Source organism: Carcharodon carcharias, chromosome 15 (genome assembly GCF_017639515.1).
Source record: "Carcharodon carcharias isolate sCarCar2 chromosome 15, sCarCar2.pri, whole genome shotgun sequence".
Lineage (NCBI taxonomy): Eukaryota > Metazoa > Chordata > Chondrichthyes > Lamniformes > Lamnidae > Carcharodon > Carcharodon carcharias.
The window spans coordinates 119,934,035-119,945,442 of record NC_054481.1 but is presented as its reverse complement, the minus strand read 5'-3'; the positions used below and the strand labels follow the sequence as shown (position 1 = coordinate 119,945,442).

General features: G+C 42.4%; 1 protein-coding gene across 1 annotated transcript in view; it reads left to right on the top strand.

Annotated features, from left to right (window-relative positions):
- The first annotated feature begins 1,610 nt into the window (after nt 1–1,610).
- The window catches only part of prdm16 (PR domain containing 16), a 537,585-nt gene continuing 527,787 nt past the window's right edge, over nt 1,611–11,408 (top strand). The window contains exon 1 of the mRNA XM_041206996.1: nt 1,611–1,956. Within this exon, the coding sequence (XP_041062930.1) occupies nt 1,626–1,956 (331 nt within the window). The 5' untranslated portion in view covers nt 1,611–1,625. The remainder of the gene's footprint in view (nt 1,957–11,408) is intronic.

Here is an 11,408-nt window from a genome sequence, read left to right as displayed (position 1 = left end):
GGAACTGACTGATGGAACAGTGATTGCAACCACACATAATTGCTGCCTAGTTAGTGAATGATTGCAGTTTGTGTTTAGATTGTAGGGCATACAAATTACATGACACTGGCTGGCTCTGTCAGCTCCATTTCCAGTGGTCTATTCTTTCCCAAAATAAATGTTTCTGTGGTTTAAGTTTAAATTGAGGCTCTTCAAATATGCAGTGGTACACCAGGGCCAATTACAACTCTAAGCCTTTCGAAAATGAAACACCTTAACAAAGCTAACAGTGCCCCATACAACAGCCATCTTTTTTGACCTATCCGGAATGGCTCCTGCTTCAATTCAGACAACTGAAATTCCTGACTGTATTCCTTGAAATCATTAACATGCTTGCTCCCTGTGTAGCTCATTGAGTGATTGTACCACCCAGGGTTGTACCAACCCTTAAAAACTAGGAAGCGCCCCAGTTCAATCCCTGGAGTTTGTTGCTAGTCTCAGCTGAGATGGGGTGTGGGGTCCTTCAGTTGGCCTCAGTGCCTGGAAAAGAAGAGGGTAAAATTCTTTTCAGTTACCAATCTTGTTGGGAGGAGAACATCCAACAGTTAAAATGGAGCTTCTGTGAGGGAGGAGATCAGGTAGGATTATGACAGAGGAGCAAATGGGAGAGACAATAAAGTGCAACATTGAAGGCCAGGTCCAGGCAACAATTTAATGGTTAGTTTACTGGGAGTGAAGAACAGACAGTCAGGGTGACAAGACAGGTTATTAGGGAAAACAGGGCCAGTTAAATTTCTACAGGAGAGGAAAGAGGAGTTGGGAATGCATATATGAATGAAGGGAGCCAGAAGAGTTATGACAAGAATTTGGCTCAACTTTGATGCCCCCCTCAAGCCAATAGCCTGCTGACATTCAATAAATGAAATGGATGAGAATGGTGCATGGCTGGAGAATGGTACCTTAGCTGAAGTCAAACTGCATGTGCTTAAATTCTGTTAAAGCAGTGATCCAGATAATATTTACCTGATCTAGTTTCCTTCTTCCAATTTTCTCATAGGTCTCTAATTTACCACCAGTATAAGCAAATTGGATTTAGTAGCGTAAAAATGCACAAATGCTAGTCTCACAGAACATAATTCAGAACAACTCCTCAGAAGAGGAGATAGTTAGGAATAAAATGCTGATGCCTCAGCAATGACAATTTGCAGTCATATGCACCTATAACTTGGTAAAATACCCCTAGTTGCTTCACAGAATCGTCATCAGATAAAATTGACACCAATACAAAGAAGGAGCTATCAGGAGGGGATTACTAAAAGAGAGGGTCATAAAGAAGGAAGAGGTGGAGACGCATTGAGTTTGAAGTGGGAATGCCAGAGCCTAGGGCCTAGGCAGCTGAAGGCACCATCTGGTAGTAAAGGAAAGTGGGGATGGACAAGAGACTAGAGTTGGAGAATACAGAGTTCTTGGAGGGTTGTAGGGCTAGAAGTGGTTACAAATATTGAGAGGTTAGAGGCCCTTGAGGGATTTGAACATCACACTGTTGTAAAAGGCACAAAAATTTTTATAGCTGTTCAGTAAGACTTTTCATTTTATTCTCTCTTTTTTCCCCCCATTGTTCAGGTGACAGTGAGGTGGTAGATAACATGTATGAGACAGATCCTGAGCCACCAGCTGGGGAGAGCGGAGAAGAAGAGACAGAAGACAGCATCATGTCCCCGATCCCTGTGGGCCCACCATCTCCGCTCCCTCCCAGCAATGAATTCACTCCAAAGGAAGGGTCCCCATATGAAGCCCCTGTCTACATTCCTGAAGACATTCCAATTCCACCTGACTTCGAGCTGAGAGAATCTTCAGTCCCTGGAGCAGGATTAGGAATTTGGTCCAAGAAGAAGAGCGAAGTAGGAGAGAAATTCGGTCCCTATGCAGGGATTCAGAGGGTGACACTGAAGGATCCAAACTTCGGATGGGAGGTCAGTTATGTAATTGTTGATTTATTATTGCTCCTGATTGATTGGGCTCAGGGGTGCTACATGATTCAGACGAATGGCATTCCCTGGCAGTTTGCCACTGGCAATATCCCTACCGATGCCCACTAGTGCCAGCCTTCAGAATATATGATGTAAACTCTACACTTCTGAAAGGGCCCCAGTCCTCAAATTTTCATAGCAAACCTATGTCTGGCCCAGAGGAGCACAACAAGGTAAAATGAAGAGGGCAATGCTCTCAGATCATCATTTCAAAGCAGCTCTCGTGCTATAATATCAACAGCATAAAACCCCATTGCTGCACCTAATGAATCCTATTGTGGTGTTGTAACATCGAAAGTGTTGGTAGAGCACTTGCTCAATTACGATATTGTGCTTCTTTGAGGGCTAAGATTAAGTCACGGGCCTACCCTTATAACCACAAATGGTGCATCGGACAAGTAGATTAAGGAGATGCGGAGAAATTATCTCAAAAACAAGGAGACCCATCTGTCAAAAAAAATCCTTGATGAATATGTTACAAGATCTTATGCTTTACCAATCCAAAAGAATTGCACAGGGCATATTTTTATTCTGTCTTATATTGGAAGTTTACGCTTGTTTTTAATAATTCAAAGTTTTTCCAAAGGTATTTCACAACTTTTCCTTGTGAGTTTTGGTGCAGTTCTGAGAATTCAGATGGTATCTAAGTTATTATAACTTTGGTGCATCGTTTGGCTAACGGTTAATATGTTTGAAGGTAAAGTGTCTAACTGGGAGTATGTGTTACTGGACATTTCCTAGCTCTGGTATCTGTGTTGTGCTTGTGTTAACCAGAAGGATAACATGTTTCATACAAGCTTCTTAAAAAAAAAATAGGATGTGACTGTTTTGGGAATGACATAGCACTTCTTTCAAGTGTGTTTCCAGTGTGGTATTAGTATAGTGCATGACCAGGTAGCAGATAGTAGTGTGCTCACTAAGTCATTCCTTCCAGTGAATTGTTGGATATGCTGCTTTATAATCGTGCAAGTCATGCCATGTACTGAGCAATGCATTTGTTAGCTGGTGAGCCACAGCAGTCATTTTAACTGGTATATCTCCAATGTATAACTACTCTGAGGCCAATTAGAGGCTAATTGTTTGTAGGCATATCAGCAGTCAAAGGAAACCAAAAGAAAATAACTTTCTTGATTTTTACAGTTCAGCACAGAACTTTACATATAACAAAAATGTGACAGACTTGCCTCAAAGTGTTTATATATATTAGCAGTTCCCTGTGGCATTGCTCATATTGAATTGAAATATATGCAGTTTTGTAACAATAAAGCTCTTAGCAACAAAGTGTGACAGTGAAAATATTACAGGATGTAAGTATGACACTTACAGGATGTGCATGCTATATGCAAGATTCATAATGCATTACAGATATGTAGTACTGGTATGGGACTTGGAAGGCATGCAACGTACTGAGCCACTATAGATTATGAATTATGTGCCAGCATGTGTGAAGCAGTTCTTGGATTCTAATTTATGCCTTGTTTTTATCTGACTAAAACAATGTCATGATCCTAATATCCTATTAACCTTATTGAAGAGTTAACTGGGTTTAAATCTAGTCCATGTTCTAACCTGATCAAAGAGATTCCAGGATCCTGATCCAAAGCTCGTTTTAAATTCACAGGAGATGATTCCAGGATCCTTACCAAGTCCACATTTAAGTATGACTGACTCAACTTCAGGATCCTGATCCAATCTGTGTTTTAAGGCTGTTTCTCATTTCTGTTGATAATGTCATTATATTGTTTTACATTTGTCGTTATGAAAGCATTTCCCTTTTTAGGGAAACAATGGCCAATAAAACAGAGCTGAATGAATGATTTTGTGTCTGCTTTGCTGCACAATACCAGAATTGTTTTCAAAGAATGGCCATTGCAAGACTATCCAATGAAAGTGATGTAACATGGCTGAAGGTCATGTGACCTTTTCCTTTCAGACTTTGATCATTGACCCCTGAAAGAAGATCAGTTCTGCTCTATCAATTGAATAATGCTGTATTAATTCTGCTGTAATAAAAACAAAATTTCATTACAAGTTCAGTCCACCTGCGACACTTTTAAAATGACAAACCAATGGCAAATAGCACCCGCAGCAATGGTGAACTTTTATCATGGTTGCCACTTTGACTGGGAAGATGAGGAACTAAACTACCTTATGACATAGTGATACCTGCATCTTAAGTCATCTATATTTACAAAGAGCCAATAAGATGGCAGGTCTACCACTATAATTACCAAAATAATATAAGTGGAGTAATGTGTAGTTCACAGCTCTATATGTCTGTGCTACTCAATTCTCAGTATCCATTATTCTCTGTCTTTTTCACTCTGGATTATATGGGGTATCAGTTATTCTTCTCATAATCCTGGTTATGTTTTTTCTTAATATTTTTTGTTTGATGACCATTTTATCTATGGCTGCTTAGGATCAACAAAAGCTTTGATCCTGGACACTGTTGGAGGGACGCTGATTCAGCTCCTTTCTAACGGAATTTGTTACCAGTGCTGATGGAGTCCTACATGCACCTGCTGCCAACAGCACACTATGACTGCAGAAAGGCCTTAGCATTAGGTCTGGAACATTGCAGGGGGAAGGGAGGTTTGCTGCCTTCAGGCACAGGAAGCTCCGAGGATTAATTTAGACCCATTCTACCAAGACAGACAATTCAATCTATTGGATGCATAGCTTCAGGCTCTATCCATTCTCTGTCTATTCTTCTCCGACATAAATGTGTTTCACGAGAAATCGCCTATTTAAAAACCATTAAGTGGCTTTTATTGCAACATAATATTTCACTCACATTACTCAAAAGCTATTTAAATGAGGTTGCCTCTCTCCCTTTATAAGTTCAGGTGAAGCTGCAGAACAGTGTCAGCTCTGTAGCTAATGGATTCGATATGTGTTGGTTTGAATTAAAAATCCTGACTTACATTTTCCTGTATTTGCAATAAGGGCCATTCAATAAAATTGAATTTATCACTTGCAAACCAAAATAAAACTCCAATTTGTACTTTTGGCAACAACAAAGAGGTGTTATTTGGAGTGCTGAAGTTTTAGAAGTGGTGCACTCGCAGGGGTCAGTGCTGCACCCACTTCTGTCCTTGGTATATATGGATGATTGGGACTTGGGCATATGGAGCACATTCTCAAAATATGCTGAAGACATTAAAGTGGGGGTTTAAAAACAGTGAGAACTGTAAAATGTTTCAAGAAGAGAAAGGCAGATTAATGAAATTGACAGACAGGGGACAGATTCAATTAAATGTGGATTTTTTTCTATTCATTCGTGGGATGTGAGCTTTGCTGGTAAGGCCAGCATTTGTTGCCAATCCTTAATTGCCCTTGAAAAGGCGAATCAATGTGGTAATAGATTTGAGAGGATAAATAAGGAAAAGGAGGTTTGGGTAAACAGGGAGATTTAGATTTCAAATGCATAAATCTCTAATAGTAAGAGGGCAGGTAGATAAAGCTATAAAGAAGAATAATGGCATTGTGAGTATTAAAACAGGTGCACAGAGTAAAGTAAAATAAATGATACATTTGTAGAAAGTGTTGCTTCAGTCAAGATTACTGTACAATGTGTGGTTTGAATTCAATATGGGCCATAAAAAGTGTACATCATAAATTTAGCAGGAATGGGAAACTAGTTATGAGAGAGAGACTAGATATGGGACTCTTTATACTTGAGCAGAGAAGACTAGAAGGAGATTTAATGAGGGTTTTATAATTATGCAACATTTTTGAATGAGTGAACTGGGAAAGACTATTTTCTTTAGTTGGGGAATCAATTTCACAGGGGCATCAAAACAAAATTATCCCTAAGAGACTGAGGAAAGTTTAACTGAAATTACTTTGACGATTGTTGGAGCATGGAATGTCGTTGGGGCAGAGACCATTCTATGCCCTTCAAGGACAATTAGAAAAATATTTGAAGCAGGGGAAGAAACACATCTATGAGGTGGAGTTTCATGGTCCCTCCCGCCAGTGGGATCTTCCGCTCCTGCCAAAGTCAGTGTATGTTTAAATGGCTCGTCGTATTTTCCAATCCCAGCCCTGCCCCGCCCCGCCATGCCAGGGCTGTAAAATTCAGCCCATGGATTAGAGTGGATGAGTGGGATTGGTCTTGGATTGCTCTGACAAAGAGTTGGTATTGATGCAATTGGCCAAATGGCCCCCCCTTCTATATAAACTTCGATGATTCTCTAACATCATTGCTGAGTATTGGCATGAGGATTGGCACCATTTTTTGTAAGTCCAAAACTGGACAGCTGCAAAGGATAGCTAGTGGGACCATGGCATGAGTTTTGAAATTTGTCTTATCCTGCTAAAGTATGTTGAGAACTTTAGTAACTTAATTAATTAATACCCTCACAAGGTAGGAGTGTGTGAAACGATCCAGCCTGATCAGAATCAGCCTTTGGTGTCTGGTTTACATCTAGAAAATTTCACATAACCATTCATAAACTGGATTGTCAGGGTTTTACTAGACAAACACAACCCCTTTAGTCCTTAGGTGAACACAAACAAAGTAAATTAGCCTAATGTTATCAAAGCGATGTTGTCATTGACAACAGAGGTGATATCTCCTTCTCTCACTGGCAGCTCTTTCTCTGGTGGCTACAAGACAACACCGAGCTTTAATGTAAAACAGAAATTCTGTTTTGTAACAGTTCCATTAGCAGTGTCAGAGTGTGTCAGGAAACTGATACATTGTGATATGAAAATCATATAAAAATTTATTTGCCCATCATTTTAAGTAATGATAAAGAATGATAATGCAGTCTAGTATTTTAAGATGAGAATTGGAATCCTGCAGCAGTATGTTTTATTTTTGTGTATCAACCAGACTTCGCTTGTGGCAAGGAAGTAAAGGCTATCCCAAAGACTAATCCAGAAAACTACTTCAGATTAAATTATGACTAAAGGACAAAAGGCATAAGAGAATGTAAGACTGATGTCAGCAAGTCCTTCACACAAAGAATGGGAGAGGGGTCTTCCACATCAGCACTCATCAACCTGAGATCTTACATCTATTCTGTTTGCTGGATGGAAGATTGTAGGCTGGCAAATTCTAAGGCAGGGAAGCCAAAGCCTGCCATCGAAAAAATCTTTGGGTAGGATTTTCAGGTCGTCAGGTGGGCGCAGCGGGTGGGCCCAGCAGCAGTCAGGAAACGACCCGCCACCCGCAAACGACGATTAATGGTCAGCTAGCGTGAACATGCACTGAAAGGTTCAGCACTGACAGAGTGGGGACGGAAGAAGTGCGAGTGAATGCACAAGTCTGCACATACGTGGGGGAGCATGCAATGAAAGCTCCCTGAAGGCAGGGAGCTGCCTCAGGGAGCTGAACAATTTTAAAATCAAAAATAAAGATTTTTAAAAGCTGAAAAAAAATGTCCCAACATGGGACTAACTCACAATGACATAAACAGAATAAAAATTCTGACCAAAAGTTTATATTTATTTTTTATTTCACTGTGGAAATCTCATCCCGCCCGTGGATGAAGTTTGCTAAAAAATCAAAAGGCCGCCTGGCTGATTCACCTGCCCACCAGCCCAAATGTTGGACGGGTAGTGAAAAATAGGTTTAACCTATTGATTAAAGGCCTTAATAGGTCTCTTAATTGTCAGCGGGTACACCGTCGACCGAAATATCACACGAGTGTGCGATGGCGTTGGGTCGCTTGCCCAACATTATCGCGCACTGTTTTATGCGTGATCAGGTTGGGTGGCGCCTGCCTGCAGGACATAAAATTCTGCCCTTTGGGTGGATCGATGGAGGCGCATTCTCTCATTTGAGTAAGTTAGATGCTGTAATGTAGGTCTTTTCTCTGCCTGAATGAGCTAAATTGACTAAAATGAGACTCTCTCATCCATATTTATCTTCTGACCTGCGTAGTGAGTATTAAGGGGAAAAGCTAGGATAGATAGAGAGGATCTATTTCCACTGGTTGAGGAGACTAGAATTAGGGGCATAGCCTAAAGATTAGAGCCAGAGCTTCCAGGAATGAAATTAGCAAACACTTCTACATGCAAAGGGTAGTAGAACGTTTGGAACTCTCTTCTGCAAACAGCAATTAATGTTTGATCAATTGTAAATTTTAAATCTGAAATTAATAGATTTTGTTAACCAGAAGTGTTAAGGGATATGGGCAAAGGCAGGTAAACTGAGTTAAATCACAGATCAATCATGATCTCATTGAACGGAACAAGCTTGAGGGGCTAAATGGCTTACTCCTCTTCCTTTGAATTGGGGACTGCCTATAACGACTTAGTGCCTTCAGGGCAAATAGAGGCAGATAATAAGTTCTGCCTTGCAATTGTCACCATATCCCAAGAAGTTTTGTTTAAAAGTCAGTGAGGGAATCTATTCCCTCCCCTGAGGAGAATTTGGAGGTGAGGAAGCATTTAATTGGGCGGGAGGGTACTAGGTGGGGATCCCACTGCCTCTGCCCAAAGAAGGCTGGGGCTGGAAGGCTCGTGGATGACCTTCCCACCCTGCCGACAATTGAGATCCTTGAGACGCTGAGAGCCGCCCTGCCACTGCGGCTGACCCCTCACCCCCTCACCCCCCCATGGATGACTCCCACCCCTCCCTCTCCCCACAACTCCCATCACGCACTCACTCACCTATGGTCTGGGCCCCTCAGCAATTGTAGGCCTCTCCTTGGGTACATTGCTGGCGGCTACCAGTGCTCCCGCTGGTGCTGCCTGTAATGGACAGCTGTCAGCCTCTGATAGGCTGGCAGCTCTCGGCAGGTGAGATATCCATCTCTGGGGTCCTGGGTCCCGGGGAAGGCTTGCTGTTGGCCACTAAGAGGCACTTAATACTGGTGGGCTTACCCCAAAGGAGAGAGAAAATAAGTAAGACCCCTGTCACCAGAACTTAATACTACCCAGTATTTGAGTTTTGCAGACAACAGTTGTAGAACCATTTATTTTTAAACTGAATTAGATCATATTGAGTTACAGCAAGTAAATCTCTGTTTAATGCAAATGTCAGGAAGTTATGCTAAACCTATATAAAATACTACTTCAGCCTCAGCTGGAGTGTTGTGTCCAACTCTGGGCATCACACTTTAGGAACAATATAAAGGCTTTGGAGCTGGTACCAAATAGATTTACTGGAATGGTTCCAGGGATGAGAAAGTTGTCGATAGACTAGAGAAGCTGAGATTCTTTTCCTTAGACCGTAGCATGCTAAGAGGAGATTTGATAGAGGTGTTTATAATCTGGAATGTGTTGCCTGAAGGGGTGGTTGTGGCAGATTCAATCATGGTTTTCAAAAGGGAATTGGCTAAGTACCCAAAGGAAAAACATTTGTAGGGGTATGAGGAAAGGGCAGGAGTAGTGAGACTAGCTAAAATGCTCTTGCAGATCGTCGACATGGGCTCGACGAACCAAATAACCTTCTTTCATGCTGTAACCATTCTACGATTGGCAGCACTGGTGTCAAATCAATATTAAACCCTGATTGACATTCCTATCTGCCTCCCTTGCATTTTTCCAGCCAACGTTCCCTACCCACATGCCAACAACCTCATCAAAATGGCAGCCGGTGTGGGCAACACCAGAAGTGTACATGCACTGCATACAGCAGATGCCATTTTGGATGTAAAATAGCACTCGTAGGGCTAAAAACTAGGTGTTATGGGGCCAAATTTCATAGCCTCTATTTCTTGTTTCTCCTCCCCAGATATTATCTCCCTCCCTTCTGGGAAAGCGGCTCATATTTGGTTGTGCTTACTATCTAGACTCATCTCTGCAGAATGGCCAGATTCAAGCTTGTTTTCAAATCCTTCCATGGCCTTATACAGTCTTTGCCTGATCTCCAGCCTCTATCCCCTCTAACACTCTTCTAGTTGTCTGACTCCCGTTTTTTTCCCCAGAGCCAATCCTTAACCATTCTTGTAAATCTTTTCTGCACCCTCTCTAAAATCTTCACATCCTTCCGAAAGTGTGATGCCAAGAATTAAACACAGGACTCTTGTTGAGGCTGAAACAGTGTTTTATAAGGTTCATCATAACCTACTTGCTTTTGTACTCTGTGCCTCTATTTATATAGTCCAGAATCCTGTATGACTTTTTAACCCTTTTCTCAACCTGCCCTGCCACTTTCAGTGATTGTACGCATATAGCCCCGAGGTACCTCTGTTCCTGAACCCCCTTTAGAATTGTACCTTTTATTTTATTTCTCATTGCTTTGTTCCTGGGATGACAGGATTGTCGTACGAGGAGAGATTGGGCTGACTCGGCCTATATTCACTGGAGTTTAGAAGAATCAGAGGGGATCTCATGAAACGTTTAAAATTCTGACAAGAATTGACAGGCTGGATGCAGTGATGATGTTTCCTCCAGCTGGCATGTCTGGAACAACGGGTAACAGTCTCAGAATATAGGGTAGACCATTTAGGATTGAGATGAGGAGAAATTTCTTCGCTCATAGGGTGGTGAACCTGTGGAATTCTCTACCACAGAAGGCTGTGGAGGCCAAGTCACTGAATATATTTAAGAAGGAAATAAATAGATTTCTGGGCTCTAAAGGTGTCAAAGAGTATGGGGAGAGCACAGGAGTATGGTATTGAGATAGAGGATCGGCCATGATCATATTGAATGGCAGAGCGAGCTCGAAGGGCCAAATGACCTACTCCTGCTCCTATTTTCTATGTTTCTATGTTCTTCCTACCAAAATGTTTGACTTCACACTTCTCTGCATTAAATTTAATCTGCCATGTTCCATTCCACCAGCCTATTTCCTCCTGATGTCTATCACTACCCTCCTCACATTGGGGGGGGTGGGCAGAAGTCCCACCCATGCCAGCCAATCAGAAGCCAGTAGCTCTTCTGTACTCAACAGCGCCACCAGTGAGGCAGTGGCCATTGCCTATACTACACCACCAGTGTCCTCAGATCGAGGCGGGACTCACGGACAGGTGAGTGATGGTGGGAGGTGTCTAATGATATATGGGGGCACTTGGCAGCATGGGCAGGAGGGTGGGTTTCAGCAGGCCTCCCCTTTCCCAATGCTGGGTTCCTCAATCGAGCACTGAGCGCTTTAGAAGGAGGGACCCTCCCCCTTCATAAACCCTGGGAGCCCACAAGCAAACACACTTGGGTTTGCTTGTCATGCTTCCTGCATGGCGAGCTCCCTGCCTGCCTCTGGGTTAATACCAGCAGCAACAGGATGAGGCCCTTAGGTTAACATTAATTGCTCACCTAAGGGCCTCATTTGGCGGCATGGCAGGAAGGCCATCCACAGGTCTTCCTGCCACAAACTTAATCAGGGTGGAGGCGGGGTCCCTAATTGCCACCCTCCTGTCTGATTAAATTCGTCCCTACCACCAAACCTGCCACATGGGACGGCAAAAGATTCCATCCAATATGTTTGGGTGATGCAGCAGT